The 16983-nt window shown below is 40.2% G+C and overlaps 1 protein-coding gene across 1 annotated transcript in view; it reads right to left on the minus strand.

Annotated features, from left to right (window-relative positions):
• Positions 1-13580: 13580 nt before the first annotated feature.
• Positions 13581-16983, minus strand: part of LOC119429101 (receptor tyrosine-protein kinase erbB-4) — a 297900-nt gene continuing 294497 nt past the window's right edge. The window contains exon 27 of the mRNA XM_037696818.1: positions 13581-14585. Coding sequence (XP_037552746.1) covers positions 13747-14585 — 839 coding nt within the window. The 3' untranslated portion in view covers positions 13581-13746. The remainder of the gene's footprint in view (positions 14586-16983) is intronic.

The following is a 16983-nucleotide window of genomic DNA, read 5'->3' on the forward strand; positions in this document are numbered from 1 at the left end:
CTGTAAGAGTGAGACTCACTGCAGCTCCAAGATGGCCGCTAATCATCATCAGCTGACGGCCATCCACCTGATGAGCTACTACCATATTTAAGGCTGCAGTCAAGTCCTACTCTTCGCTGGAGCATTGTTCCCTTATTACGGTACTGATGCTTCCAGCCAGTCTTGTGTTTATACCAAGATATACTTACCCTGTTTTTGTGTGCCTACAGCCACCTCGTTTCGACCTTCCTCGTTTGGATTCATGTTTTTGGTGCTTCGCCCTCCTGCCACGTGCCTGACCTGCCTCTCCTCTGTGACTCAGTTGGATTCCTTCAGGACACCTCCATCTCCTCCATCTGTAAGACCAAACAGAGAAATTAAATATTGTTTGAGGCAACTCCTTGGCCTATCCCTTCCTGACGTTACGCTTCCTCCTTCAGGGATTCCAGAGGAACCAGCTTGTACATTTGTAAATAACACTGTAAATAATAAACACTGTCACTTTTTACTACTTCGCCTTGTGTCGTTTCGGGTCTCGTTATCAACTGGGTTGCCCACAATCATAACACCCCCCTGGGGAGGCACCCAGGGGGCATCCTTATCAGATGCCCGAACCACATCAACCGGCTCCTCTCGATGTGGAGGAGCAGCGGTTCTACTCTGAGTCTCTCCTGGATAACCAAACTTTGCACCCTATCTCTAAGGGAGAGTCCAGTTACCCTGCGGAGGAAACTCATTTCAACCACCTGCATCTGCAATCTCATTCTTTCGGTCACTATCCAGCATTCGTGGCCATAGATGAGGGTATAAATGTAGACTGACTGGTAAAGAGAGAACTTTGCCTTACAACTCAGCTCCCTCTTCACCACAATGGATTGGTATAGAGTATACAATACTGCAGATGTTGCACCAATCTGTCTGTCAATCTCACGCTACATTCTTCCTTCACTCGTGAACGAAATCTCAAGATACTTGAACTCCTCCACTTAAGGCAGAATCTCACCCTCGACCCGAAGAGAGAAATCCATCGTTTTCCAATTGAGGACAATGGCCTCAGATTTGGAGGTGCTAATTCTCATCCCATCCACTTCACACTCGGTTGCAACCTGATCTAGTGAGAGCTGAAGATCACGGCATGATCACGCCAACAGGACCACATCATCTGCAAAGAGCAGAGATGGAATCCTGAGGCCACCAAAATGGACTTCCTCCACCAACTGGTTGCACTGAGAATTTCTGTCCATAAAAGTTGTGCGCAGAATCGTGACAATCGGTGATCGGGTAGCCCTGGTGGAGTCCAACTCTTAAAATGAAGGGGTCTGACTTAGTACTTGCAAATCAAACCAAACTCTCGCACTGCTTGTATAGGGACCAAACAGCCCATGGCAACAGGCCACCAATCCCATACTCAAGGAGCATCCCCCACAGAACATCCTGAGGAACATGGTCAAATGTTTTTTCTAAGTCCACAACAAGCATGTAGACTGGATGGGCAAACTCCCATGATGCCTTGAGGACCCTAGTAAGAGTAAAGAACTAGTCTAGTGTTCCACGGCAAGGACAAAACCTGTATGGTTCCTCCTGGATCTGAGATTTGACCAATGATTGGACTCGCCTCTCTAGTACCCCTGAAAAGACATTTCCAGGGAGGCTAAGGAGAGTGATGCCCCTGTAATTGGAGCACACCCTTCGGCCCCCCTTTTTGAAGAGGGGAACCACCACCCCAGTCTGCCATTCCAGTGGCACTGCCCCCGATGTCCACGAGATGTTGCAAAGGTGTGTCAACCAAGACAGCCCCACAACATCCAGAGCCTTAAGAAAATCAGGGTGAATCTCATCCACCCTCGGAGCCCTGCCACAGTGGAGCTTTTTACTACATTGGCGACCTCAGCTACGGTTATGGACAGACCAACTCCAAAGTCCCCCGACTCAGCTTCCTCTAGAAGACGTCCCAGTGGAATTGAGAAGGTCCGAGATGTATTCCTTCAACCTCCCTATGACATCACTACTTGAGGTCTCCAGCACCCCACCTTCACTGAACACAGGTGCGGCTGTGGCTGAGTGGTTAGAGCAGTCATCCTCCAATGCAAGAGTTGGAGGTTCGACTCCACCAGCAGTCACATGCCTAAGTGTCCCTGGGCAAGACACTAAACCCATTGTTGCCTCCGATGTGTGTCCCATCGGTGTATGAATGTGATAAAGCACTGATTAGCCTCTTTAGAATGATTTGTTCAATTAGCTTTGTAGAGATCTAGTAGAGTGCTGTATGAATGGGTAAATGAGGACACAGATTGTAGTGTAAACCGATTTGAGTATCTTGAAATATGATAGAAAGGTGCTATATAAGTACAGTCCATTTACCATTTAACTGCACTTATGGACTCACTTATGTTCGAACATGGTGTTTGTGATGGACAAACTATGACTAGCACAGAAGTCCAACAACAGTTCGGGTTCAGATCAGAGAGGCCATTCCTCCCAATCATGCCCCTCCAGGTCACACTGTCATTACCCACATGGGCATTGACGTCCCCCAACAGAATAAAAGAGTCCCCAGCTGGCACACCTTCCAACACCCCTGCCAATGACTCCAAGAAGGCTGGATACTCTGAACTGCCATTTGGTGCGTTGGCACAAACAACCGTCAGAGCCTGTCCCCACACCCACAGGCACAAGGAAGCTATTCTCTCATCTACCGGGGAAAACTCCAACACACAGGCATTAAGTCGGGGGGCTACAAGTAGACCCACACCAGTTCAGCTCTTCTCACCATGTGCAACTCCAGAGTGGAATAAGATTCAGCCCCTTTCAAGGAGATTGGTTCCAGCCCATGCTGTGCATCGAGGTGAGCCCAACTATATCTAGTCGGTAGCTGGTCGGGCTCAGCCTGATCGAGTATAGTAGGCCTTCCTGTGGACACACCACCTGCAGGATGGGCCATATAAGTCGGGTGCATGACACCATGGGGAGTGGCCAATTGCAGGAGCACTGGCGCTCTGGTCCCTTGGCTCTTGGGACATAGAATGTGACCTCTCTGATGGGGAAGGAGGCTAAGTTGTGTGTGAGATTAATTAAAAAACAATTATATACAAAAATTAAAAAAGAGTAACAAGTTGAATAACAAAAAGAAGCATATGAAAATACAAATGATGATTAAAATTAAAAAAAATAACACACAAAGAGACAAAACATCAGAAAACAAACAAAAAATGTTTAAACAAAGAGAAGTATAAAGATACAAAAATGAAGCAAGTCTGCTGAGGTCGGATTTAAAGAGCACAAACATTTTGAAGGGTTAAAAAAGATCTCAGTGCATTTTAATAATGATATTTTTAGTTGAATTTAAAAAATAAAAAAGAAGTTACATTTTGATAGAGATGTTGCCTCTCGGCGAGCTGGTCGCAGGATCAAATCCCGGACAGGGGGTCTTTCCGGGTGTAGTTTGCATGTTCTCTCTGCGCATGCGTGGATTTTCTCCGGGCACTTCGGTTTCCTCCCACAGACCAAAAACATCCATGTTAGACTGATTGGTAACTCTAAATTGTCCTTAGGTCCTTTTAAGACATGATCGAATATTGATTTTCATCTGATAGAATCACAACAGCTGTGTAAAGAAAAACACACGACTGCAATGACTAAGGAATCAATCTTTATTTATATTAAATTAAAAATATACTTTTGACAGATTCATGTAACAAACATGAGGAACGGTAATTCTCAGATATAAAGCTTTTTGGGTATGGTTTCAAAGGACTTGGAGAGATGGTCACCAGTGACAGTGTTAGAGGAGAAAATGATGGCGCCTTCTCTCCTGTACATTTTTTTTCTATAAGCATGCAAAAAAAACCAAATCAAAACAGAAACTTAAATAAAGTTATATTGATCTGTAAAAGCTGTGGTCTGCCTTGGTTTTATTGAAACTAAGCAGAGAATACAACAATGTTTGAGTTAGTTGGCAGCACCAAATTCAATTTAATTTTACGAAGGGAAAAGATTTATTACAAAATTGCCGGAGTTAGGAAAAAAATAAAAATAATAATAAGCATTGATCTGGCTGCTGCCATCCTTTTTATAGTCAGCATGTTTACATAAACTGAAACATTATATGAGGAAAGCCACAAAGGTTAGAAGTAGGGCCACTGAACAGTTTCACGTGATAAAGGGTCAACAAGCACTTTTAGAAAACAAATCCCCATTAAACCAAGGATACGCTCACATAAAGCAAATGTGTCTTTTTGTTTTTCTACAAGTTGCAATAAAGAGAAAACAGCGGTAGGAGAGAAGACCAATAGAAATTGAAAACATTGCTTCCTTATTTACAATTTTCCACATCACACGGTACAGTGCTTTAGAAAAATACTTTTCACATTTGTTGTTAAGGAGTGTTAAATAAATTTGGGAGGAAAACCCCCAAATATTCTGTACAGTTACACTGATCTTGCCATTTATATTGGGAGAGAAAAAAAAACCTTTTTGTTTGTGCAATTAGAAATTTGTAGCTAGATTTACAAACAGGTTAAATAATGTACAGCAGAGAACACAATAGTGATAAAACGTACATCTTCAATGACATGGAGAAAAAATATTAAAAAAGGCTGTATAGGAGTATTATACACACACTCACGCTAAAAAAAAAAAAAAGTTAATTTTTCCCAGTTTGTGCTACAAGACTTAAGAGTTTGACCTGTTCTACGCTGAACAAGAAATTAAATATTATTGAAAAAAGGCAAAATGCAGGGCGGTAAACACACTTTTGGTACCATGCAAATGTAAAGTCTAGTATACCACCGAGTTTCCTGCAGCTTGTTTTGCATCAGGAAGATATATTTTTAAAGATGAATTCACTTCTGGCTACATACCTTTACACCTTGGCTTAGCATAAAAAAATCAGATACAAAAACGATTTAGGTCTAGATCACACATGCATGGGTATGTTTTGTTATAGCTGCACAGGAAGAAAAAAAATCTATATCATGGAAGCTTTTTAGTTCAAATGTACCCTTACTATTTCCTCACAATGCTGAACACTACACCTCTAATTTTATCGGGCCATACTTTTACCTTTTCACAGAATTGTTTATCTACTAACAATGGCCAAAAGGTTACTTATGGCTAAAGAAACACTGGTCAAAATTGGAAGAATTAGAGCCCAACCGATATATCGATAGGTGCCGAAACTTTAGACCGATATAGACGTTTGGGGACCTATCGTATTGGTGATAATTGTCCCATTATGTGCCAAGTTAAAAACATCTAATTTTCACCATCAAAATGCTGCGAATCAGTCATAATTATGCAAAGTATCCAACAGAGGGTGCAAGGCGAAATGTTTCAGCACACAAAAAAAGAAACTGTCCAGATGACCTGACTGAAAAATGTTGGGGCCTTTAACTTAAGTTTCACTTTCACGGCCTTCCCAGATGAAGCAGAGAGCAAAAATATAGAACATGTTTATTTTAATTGGTCTGGAAAAAAAAAAAAATCAACAATAATAAATTTCTCTTCAATCCTCCAACCTGCTAGTCAATAGCTACATGCCTCTCAAGTTAGCAAGCTAACATTAGTGTTGAGTTGCATTGCCTTCACGAAATTAGCCCCGTTGTCAGTAGTTATCGCAACCAGTCCTGTCGGACTGAGCTTCCAGTTTGTGAGGACATCCAGTGTTAGTAATGTTATCTTTGTCATCCACAATGAAATTAATTGTCTAAAATCTTTACTTCTCTGCAAAGAAAAATAAACACTGCTGCAGTCAATAATAATTAGACCTACGCCATACATGACTGGCTGTTTAAACAATGAACAGGCAAGGGCGTTTTTTTGTTTAATTTACATTTTTCTAATACACTTGATAACTTTATGGTGAATAGTGCAGGATAGAAAATGTGAAAGCACATTAGGAAGACTGTTTTTATGACCAGTGCATTACTTGTAAATGTATTGTGGGACTATGTATAGCGTTGATCTGATTTGCTTAGCTTCATGATTACTCTAAATTACTAAATAATAATAATAATAATAATAATAATAATTACTAAATAAATAAGCCCCACTCCACTCTTTGTTTACTTAAATTCTTGGGGGTGGACAAAGCTCAAAAAATTTCAGCCATTATATATTTTATCGGTGGTTGCCTTCCCCTCCCAATATTGGTATCAACGATAGCCAAAATTTCCATTCACGGTTGAAACCTGTGCCATTTTGCAAAATGTCATTTTACTCTGCAAAAAGAACCTGAGAACTTGCTTACTGATTCTTTATTAAAAGCGTTGTGTGAAAAATGCTATGCTAAAGAGCGCAAACCACACAGAGCACCCACCATTTTGAGAACCGAAGAAAAGGAAAGAGAGAAAGTTCATGTCCCGTCAAGGGACCTCCCTCCCATTTTTCTTAAAGAGTCACACTGCTCGCTCCCTCACTATTCGTCCTTTGGTTCAAACAGTCTTATACTGCCATCAAGTGGTAAAAAAAGGTACTACACTCAAAACAAATTAACCAATATTTCTTCTTAAATTTGACAATAATTACTAATTATTGTTAAATTTCAAACAATATTATCGTTTATCGCAATAATTTCGAGACAATTAATCATCCAGCAAAATTTGTTATCGTGACAGGCCTATCTAGAAAAAATGTTCCAACCCAGTTGTTCTCAAACTTTACATAACAAGTTCCACCTCAGAACATACTAAGCTCTCCTGGGATCTTTATTATGATGGTGAAATGTTTTAAACAGATTAAATATTGGACACAACATGAACACACAAATCTAACCTAAAATCGAAACTTCTTTTTTTTTGTTACCGATTAACCCACGATCCACCACTGAGGATGTGTCCCAAAACTCTTACAGACGTAAAGATGCTGTGATCGCTCAATAAAAGTAATTATTACAGTCTTCACAGTTAAACGTCTCAGCTAAACAGAGAAGATGGAGTCTCGATTGTTAGGTGCTAGTCTGTGCCCTGTCTATGACACCATACTGTAAAATGTTTTGTTCATTGGACTGATTTAAAGGAAACCATGGAGCTATAAAAACAAACCTAACCTTGGTTGATGGGTTCGGTGTTGGCTGTAGGCATTTATTGCTGAGAACAGCACCACATGCACTGCTGTCTTGTCTCATCCTCTGCTCGTCAACAACTGAATAGTTTTGAGATAACTAATCAAATGATCAAATTCCGTCACAGTTTTGCAGCTTTTGCTAGGAGGTCCTGTAGAGCATTCATTGGTACCACTAAAACATCGGTTAACCATTGTCAATCCACAGGGGTTCCTTAAGTATGCAGTTTTTTCAATTAGTTACCATGTGAAGCCAAGATTAGCTTTAATTCACAGCCCAGCTTAGAGCAGCTCATTAGGTTATTTAACATTTAAACATTTGATATCAAAATTTAGTTTGAATATCACAAGAAGGGTCACAAGTACCCCCAGTGGTACCTGTACCACAGTTTAAGAACAACAGTCCGAATCAATAATGATGCAATGTTAAAAACTAAGGTCCTCTTCACTTGGGATCACAACCCCATTGCAAGGTAAATAACCAACCTGAACATGAATGGTCCTCGCAGGTTCTTAAGGTGCACAATAAGAACACAGTGCACTCTCTATTACGTCTATTGATGATAGTTTTGAGCATGCACAAAACATCTGTAGGGGTTTATCCTCATGGTGGCAGCGTACCGAGGTCCTGGGTCAAATGTGGGGAACTGTGGTAGCATATTCATGTTGGGCCTCCTAGGGTAAAGCAGAATTAGAAACATATTTGGCAAGTGCTAAGAACAGCATGGTCATGATTGCCTTCACACTAAAGGGGCTTTTTAAAACTTGCCAGCCATGTTCTAATTGGTGTGCAGGCCATGAAGAGCATGGCGCGGTTGTGATCCAGTGTGAAGGGGTCAGAAAGAGCACCACAAACTTCATTCTACAATAATTATCTAACTAATTGGCATGTCAAATAGCAGATGTAAAATTGGTTTTACCTCCAATGCAAGAGCTAATAAAACTGTTAAAATGCTATTTTTTATAGACCCATTATCTAGAGAGAAGTGTGGAGCTCCATGACCATCTACTGTTAGTTCCGTTTGATAGAAACTTTGTGACTATACTGTAGGCTGCAAGAGTACAGCTTTGCAGTCAAAACTCAACCAGATGGAACTGTGACAGAGGTGAGTGCAATGCTGCAATGAGCTACAGCACAGCCTTGCTGAGCAAACTGAAACTGCAATAATACTATTGTTGGGTAGCACATGCAACAAAAAATGAATGGGTTTTTATGTTGCAATGATGGTGCTGCCAGTTTTGGTCTGAAGGGGTCCTAAGGGTGCTAATCCTGACAATAGATAGAATATGTGCCTAAAATTACATTATTCTTTGCTGTTGCCTGGTTGCACATTGCCGAAAAAATGTCATAACTTCCGGTGAGTCTTGGTGTCAATATGTTAATCTACTAAATTACACAAAAACTTTTTAGGTACAAAAAGAGGCTGGCTGAGAATTTGAGACTGGAACACATATTTTATGCATCACGGATGAGTCTTTAAGCATGAACCCAGAGTGGATGATCAATCTTAAGGGCACACCAGTGGTTCAAAAAAAAAAAAAAAAAAAGTATTTTGAAGGGAAATCATATTAGGCTTTATATCATGTACCTAATTGGTACAAAATGGTTATGACACTTACTGACAACTGGGGTACAATTTGACCACTGTATTTACACGTGATTGGCTCTTTAAAAAAATGCACCTCAACACGTAGGTTAGGCGGTAAAAGCAGACGTAGACAGAAACCAGAGAAATTTTCTTTAACAATATTCCCCCAACAAAAACAACATATAGAATTTTAGTTGTTTACTTTTTCAAGTTTAAACGTTCTGTTTAATGTAGATTGTTGCAACTTTCAACCATTAGAGGGGGTGCTGCAGCCTCAGCAGCACCCTTAATCCACTAATACATATTAAATGTCTTTAAAATTGTATTTTTTTCCAAGTTGTACCCCTAATCCTTTGAAGACAAATAGAAAATATAAGTTACCCCATGTACATGTGGAATAGGCCTCTAACATCAGTGTGACAGCAACATGTTTACTGACATACAAGTTGAATAAAAGCATTTAGAATGAAGTCAAATAGCAGCAGGTACCACACCAAGGCAAAATGTTTTGAAAACTTCTACAGAAGATAAAAGGAAACCAAGAATTATCAGTGATTAAAACTAGGGATGCACGATATTATTGGCATGGTATCGGTATCGGCCTGTATTAGCATTTAAGTTAAATATTGGACATCGGCCATTCCATCAAAATAACTCACTGATATAAAAGACGCTACTTATGTATGACAACCCAGCGCCAGCACAACGTGTTGACGTCACGTGTGCCTACCTGATCTGATCATGGCGGAGAGAAAGAAGTCAAAATGTCAGTGGTGTGGAAGTTTTTTTTGTTCAAGATATTGGATTCCGAAGATTTTTGCACTATGTTGAACCTCGCTACATCGTCCCCAGTCAGATATATTTTTCCGATGTAGCCTTACCCAAGTTACAAGCTGTCACTTCTTACGTCATTGAGAAGCTAATAGCCGATAGCACTAGGGTGAGTTTTACCACAGACATATGGACGTCAAGTATTAGCCCCGTTAGCATGATCAGTCTTAATGGATAGACAAAAACTTTTAACTTAAAAAGGCTGTCCTTCATGCACAAGTGTGCAGAGGATCCCACACTGCAGGTAGGAACCCAGAACAAGCCTCCATAAGTGAGAGAGCATCGCAGGTGACTAATGCTAATAAATAACATTTAACACTTTTCATTTAATATAAGTCAAAGTGCTATGCATATCATATGGCTGTTATTGAATATATGTCACCAGCTTTTACAACTGTTACACAATTTTTGTAGCAAATAAGCCTAAATAAGAGAGCTATGTTCTGACAAAGGAAAGTATATTAAAAATATCGGTATCGGTTATCGGCCAAATAAGTTTGAACATATCGGCATATCGGATATCGTCCAAAAATCCAATATCGTGCATCCCTAATTAAAACGTGTCTGGAAAATATAAATGCCTTAACGTGAATCTTTCTTTACAAAAACTGGACATGAAGGTTGTGACAGTATCAGATTGTGTACAATGTCTTAATATAAACTAGTCTTGATTCACACAGTTACAGTACGTCGCCTGGTTCTGCAACCAAATCATAGGTTCTGCTTTTTCCCCCCATCAGAGTCTTCTCTATCTTTCTCAAAAACCTTCATTCATCAGGAGCTTCCATCGCTCAGCATAAACAAGCAGAAGTGTACCATAAATATTTCATACTGATATTAAATGCTGTCTCTATTTTACAGAATTATAGCTTTAAAAGAGACTACAAAATACTCTTTCATCAAATTATCATGTTATCATCAAAGCAGTTTCATAAATAACGTTGCGGCGAAAAACACGGAAACGAGGACATTCTTGAAGCTGATAAATACCACCTTAAATGTGTTTTTGTCTCAAACTCTTGAACGCTTTACTTTCCTCAGACAAAGTAAAGCATTTGCTCCTTCCTTAAGTGGTAATCGACCTGATAAACAAGTTGAATATTTTGATGAGGAGGGGTGGAAATGCACTCTTTGTATATGTGCCTTTGATCTAAGTGCTCCATACAGCTTTACATGTGCATAGACAAATGCTTAAATCAAGATTATTAACAACCCAAACACGATGGGGTCTTCCCGTAGCAAAAAGATGAAAAGCTCGTGTAACAGTGACAAAGCAGTTTTTATGCTCTATGGAAATAAAGTGGTAAACACAAGACTTGTGTAGGACTTACAATAACTCGTTTTCAGTGAATCAGGATGAAATTCCTTAGAGATGCTCTGAGCTAAACCTATTTTACAAAAGTTTTGTCCTCTAAGTTTGGCAAATGTTGTGGTCTTTTAGTTCTGTATGGCTTGAAAAACTAAAGATTGGCTGTAAAACCAGTTCTGTTAGCAGCATTGTCCACAGAGGCCTCAACAGTGAGGGTGACCAGAACTCTTTTCAGAGCAAAAATGGCAATGGGTGTTGTACTGGTGACCACAGAGTAGTTTTGTTTGTCTTTCTGGGCTAAGAAGAGAAGTCAAATAGTTGCTCATCTACTTTTGCTACTAAAAATGAAGTGGGGAAAAAAACATAGCAAGTTTATTGCTCAAACTGGCAAGATATGCCATTATGAATAAGCACTTTCATTAGGAGCAGTGTTCAAGTTCTTTAAAATTACTCCTCAACAAACTAATTATTGGGGGTGATGGTTTAATTCTGTCCATAGCAAGTGTATGGATTTAGCTTGACAACTGTACATTAAAGAAACTAGTGGACTTTAGTCATTTGACTCATGAACAGTGGCCCAGATCAAACAACACAATCATCAAAACAATAGACTTGATCATGGTCAAACTGAAACATATGCTCGAGATAATTTCTAGTGCATTTTTCTAATAAACAATGTTAACTTTGACAAACTAAAGGTAATATCTGGGCTTCGGTGGTTGGAGAATATTTGGAGCCACAAAACTGCAAATTTCTTTTAAGTTGTACAAACCCTCGTCAAAATCTGGAACAAAATTTGTTGAGTTTGCAGACATATTATTATGAATTATACAGCTCTGGTGAAATTCATCAATACAATAAATGGATCCAAGAAAAGGAAATTCAGAACCCTCCCCATGGTTATGTTTGGCTGGTTACGCAATTGCTATTCACAGTTTGTCACAGTTTCCATGGTCAGTTCTTGGGTGGTAGAAAGCATGGTATTTATCAATTCAGTTTTCTCAAATTTGATTGACACAAATGACTTGGGTTTTATTTTTATCTTCTTCAGCGCAATGATCCAGGAGACACTTTCTAAGATTGACTTTTTTCTTTTAATCTCTAGAACCTGGAACAACCTTGGTAAAAAGCATGAAAAAAGACAATGAATATGATGCATTGTTGGTAAAATTCAAGAATTTACATAAAACCTAAATATATAGTCTTGGCCTTTGCAATAGACCCACTCTCCACCTTTTTGTTCTAATTTTCTATATATTTTTTTTAAATATGTAATACGATGTGCGTTTTCATCAAAGGGGTTTTAATTGAAGAATTTTGTTTTGTATGCTCCTTTGTTTTGAAACTTTGGCACAACAATTTCCTGTGTTCAGTTCTATCTTATATTATCTTAAATTATCTTATTGTTAAGCTTGTGTTTCTGATTTTAAAAATTGCTTTGATCAAATAAAGCAGGAACTGCACTGGAATGGTGCAAAAGAGGGTATTAAAGTTGATTGACTGCAATCTTGATTGTTGATTCTTGTCAAAAATCAATATACCATATTGGTATACCGATATGTCAAAAACATAGTTTTAAATGCATCTGCAGATTATTTGTTAGCCGTTGACTCTCTTTTGTACCCTGGGTTTGTTCAATGAGCTTTTGATTTATTTGTCTTCCATTTGACAGTAACCATACAGTAAAACCTTGCTTGAGCCTATTATTGGGTAATAGAATCGAAACATCTTTAGCTGTCAATTAAACTGCCACTGATTTCAGCAATTTTATTTTCTTTAAAGGGGCCAATGTGGCTAGTTAATATGTGACCATACACCCCAACCATTCACACTGACATAAAGTCAGAAACACACAAAAAAAATGGTGTTTTACTGTGCTCTGTTGGTGCTGCCTTCTTCATTCCTTGAGGTCTTCATTAGTCAGCTTGTATGAACCTTCCCTTGGCTCTCTATACATGTTTTTCTCTCCCTTCTCTCTCTGTGATCACCATTTTGAGCTGTGCCATTTCTCGGATGTTCTCGACACACTGTATACAGCAATTTCCATAATTACTGTACGTCTCCTCATCAAAGTTAGCGTTCAGATCTGAATGGTAAAACCAGTGTATAAAAAAAATCTAACTTTTCAGCACTGCAATCAGTGATTAGAAAACTAATAACAGTGCATTTTCCTTTTGTACCATTTGCCCTTGGGAAAAAAAGACATTTAGATCATCTTCTCCAAGATGTATACAGCAGTCAAGCAAAAACAACAAAAAAGTAGTTCTCCTTTGTGTTTTCAGAATTATGGTAAAAAGTCAGTCCTTGAACTACAAAATAAGAAAGATTAGTGTAGTTCTGACCATCACAGTATCACAGTAACAGTAAAATGGATTAGATGGGTTTCACATATTAGATGGAAAATTTCAAGAACACACGGTATAACCCTAAAGGATAAAACACTGAAAATGACTGATGGGTATTCCGTCTTTATGTCACTTATTCCACTGCTTTTAGACCTCACGTTAAGGTCATTTGCAATCCCAGACAACTTGACATCTATCAAACTGTATTTGTTCTGTTTATTTAGTCCAGAAACCTTCAGCATAATATTGCTCATCCTTAGACTTTTAAGATGTAAAAAAAAGATAAATCTATTTGTTTTTTTCCACAAATCTGTCACCAAAGTGGCTGGCAGTGAGTTCAGGACCCCAAAGTTGAGTTCTTTAGGTTTCAGAGTTGTGTACCGGCCTTGGTTCAACTTGTTCCCCATGTTCTCAGTGAGCTGTCGGAGGGTCTCTATCTACAGAAGAGAAATAGACTGGACTGGATACAGCAAAGGTATCTGAGTTTGTTCTACCTGTCCACCTCCTTTGGGATGTTGCTACAGCAGATGGCATGGTATCTGGAAAGAATGAAGGGTGTCTCTGGTTGCCGCCTCTGACAGTAGAACAAGAAAAGGGTGTCAGGTTTGCTGGAGGCAAGAGAATAGGGAGCGATCTAGACCACAGTGTTTCGCTGCCTGTAGGGTGGAGGTGGCAAAACAGTGCCGGACTTAAGGGCAAACTCAGACATATACTCAGAATTTTCAGCTACCGCCGGCCGTATGTGTCCATTCTGCTTGTAGAACAGCTTGGCATTGGTGGAGCCTCCCTGGGCTCCATTAGGAGCCACCTGGATTGATGACTTAGGAGGCAAGCTGTGCTGCCAGTATTCAGGATTGTCAAAGGTTACCTTCAGTTTCTTCCCGCTGGCTTTTCCTGATGTATACCCTCCATGCTTCAGCAGACTTGCAGGGTGAGTGGTGGTGTGGCTCTGGTAGGCTGGCAAGCTACTGTGCTTGAGGGTTGCTGAAGTGGACAGGGAACCTGATTGGCTCATCTGGACTTGAGCAGAAGTTCCTGTTTGGCTCTGAGCAATGGAGCCACCACCTGGATTGCCAGGCTGTCCCGTAGATTTGATGGTGCCGTGTCCATGTAGAATATGAGTCGCTGGACCGTGGAGGCAGGGTAACCCAGATGGGGATGCCTGGGCTGATGGGAGCGGGTAGTGAGGCAGACTGGTCTGGACTGTAAGGGGGAGGTGGGAGCCTGAGGTTGAGGCTGAGATGGTGGAAGGGGGCAGGGTGGGTAAGGGTAGACCATTTCTCCTCAAAGCCTCCAGACCTAGATCAGCAGGGCTGTGAAAGGTGTTGAGGTAGAGGGGCTCATTGATGTACTCGTCCTCTCCTTTGGGCTGACTGTTGGGTGTGCTGTGGTAGCCTGGGTTGTCCAAAGCATGGAGCTCGCCGTTTTTACGCCGCAAGACAAATGGGTTCTCTTCAATTGGATTCAGAAACTCTGCAGCACAGATCAGAGAGGAAAAAATGGAAAGAGGATAAAGAACAAAAGAAAAGGCATTTGAAAATGTAGAAATGAAATTTGGGCAAGAGAAAATAAAGTAAATGAAATTTGATAGAAAGTAAAAGGAGATTGGAGGCTAATAAATAGATGGTAGCAGCCACAGAATATCAGATGGGCAAAGCGCCAGCAGTTTTTTGGCACTGGAACCTCCATCTGCTGCGGGTCAAAATGCCAACAAACGACCCTTCCTCACTTGCTTCCAAGCGCTATAATAGAGAGGTGTAAAACCTATTGATTTTTCCCACTCTTCAGCTCCTTGACATCGCATCAAAATGCATTTTGCTTCAGGCTTTGTTACATCTGAAGCTGCTAAAAAAAATAAAATAAAATCAAACAGCGCAAGAGGAGGGCTGATGGACTGAATTATGATCAAAGGCAATACTCAACTTTGTAGTATTTAACTGCCATAAACTACTATTGATGTAAACTCAGTAGGAATATTAATCAATGGAGCAAAATGAAATGAAAAGGCAAAACCAGAGGCAGACCATGCTACAAACAGCTGGACTGGAAGGCATGGCAGAACATACTGTAGAGTTGAAACTTGTTTTACAATTTTTTTTTTCCTGCCCATTCTTCTGTCAGGATTATGTTAGCAGATTATTGCGTATTACTTGAGTCTGATTACTGCCTTAGAGATAATGAAACAAAAACTTTATAGTTGCTATTTTTTTTTCTCCGGGTACTCCCACAGACCAAAAACAGGAAAGTTAGGCTGATTGGTTACTCTTTGTCCCTTTTCCATAGTACCTTTAGTACCGGTACAGCACGGTTCTACTTGGCTTGGTACGGTACACGTTGTGTTCCCATTATGCTTTCAGTAGCGGTTCCAGTGGGCGGGGTTCAAATTGACATCACACACCTCACCAGCAGGTGGCGGTGAGACGCTGAAACAGCTTTCAGTACAGGGTGAGAATTTATTTTGAAGTTTCTGGTAAATTAAAAAGTACACAGATTATTAAAATGATCAAATTGTATAAATCCTTCTAATGAACTTTTAATGAACTTTAGTTCACCATTAAATCTCTGATGAAGCAGATTCTACAAAAACATATATATTAAAAATTGTATACTTTGTCTTCATCATTTAATGCATTTGCACTCATTGTCTATTTTTATTGTTCAATTAGGTGTGTGGTTTTGTTTCTTGTTCACAGATATTTATTTTTAACTTTGCTTTAAAGTTCGTTTTGCGATTTGTACATCTGTGGGTTAGAATAAAGTTGAACTAAACGCCGTATCTATTCTTTAAACATATTTGAGGGAAATATTTCTGAGAAATCCAATAATTTAGTGTCTTTTTATGATTTTTCAGCTGAGTTAACTTTAATATGGACCATGTGTGTCTGAAACAAAGTTTTTGATTGATTGATTGATTTAACAGATTATTTAATAGTTATTAAAGTGAAAACAGGATTTCATGATAAAGCCGGCACCATTTATTTATTTTTTAATCTTCACTGATTAAAAAAAATAAATTTTTTTATACGTAAAATGTTTTTAAAAATCGTTTCCACCCTCCCTCCCAGACCCGTCTCGGTCTGCCCTTCTGCCGGGCTCGGCCTTCATGCTGCTTCTTCTGCGGTTCGGCAGCTCGTATGATCCTCCGCGGTGACCAGCTGAGCTCTGAGCCCGCAGAGCACACGAGACTTGGGCCCAGAGCCCGAGCCTGGCCTTGTGTGCTCCTGCAGTTCGGCAGCACGGAGGATCTTCCATAGTGACCAACGGAGCTCGGAGCCAGGGAGATGATGCCCTGCCCGGCCTGAGGGGGCTCTGAGGCTCTGGTGGAGAGGACCAGGGGAGTCGGGGACCAGAAAGCTCCATCTAGCTCTCTCTGAATTTTGTCATCGACCACCAAGCACAAAAAAATGCCTGCACTCCAGCATTAGACCACGGAGCTGTCATTACTGTTTTGAAAATATTTAAGATAGGTCCAGACGCTCCTTGGGTTTGAGTTGTTGCAAATGGCGCATCTTGTTGTTGTGAAAAGTTTCTCAAATAGCCAATGACTCCACCCCCCTGACCAATCAGTGACCAAAAGTGTTCTGACATCACATTTTGGTGCCAGTTCGGCCCGCTTGGAACCCCAGATAAATGAGTATTGAAAAAAGGGACCAGTCCCATGAACCGTTACTAGTGGAAAAGCCTTGGAACTGTGCCGAGTTGAGTCAAACCTTGCTGTACCGTTATTAATGGAAAAGGGGCATTAGAGTTACCAGATAGTCTGACATGCATGTTTTTGGTCTGTGGGAAGAAACCAGAGTACCTGAAGCAAACCCACGCATGCGCGGAGAGAACATGCAAACTCAACCCAGAAAGGCCCCCGGACTGGGAT

Source organism: Nematolebias whitei, chromosome 23, assembly GCF_014905685.2.
Source record: "Nematolebias whitei isolate Nwh7 chromosome 23, NemWhi1, whole genome shotgun sequence".
NCBI classification, from domain to species: domain Eukaryota; kingdom Metazoa; phylum Chordata; class Actinopteri; order Cyprinodontiformes; family Rivulidae; genus Nematolebias; species Nematolebias whitei.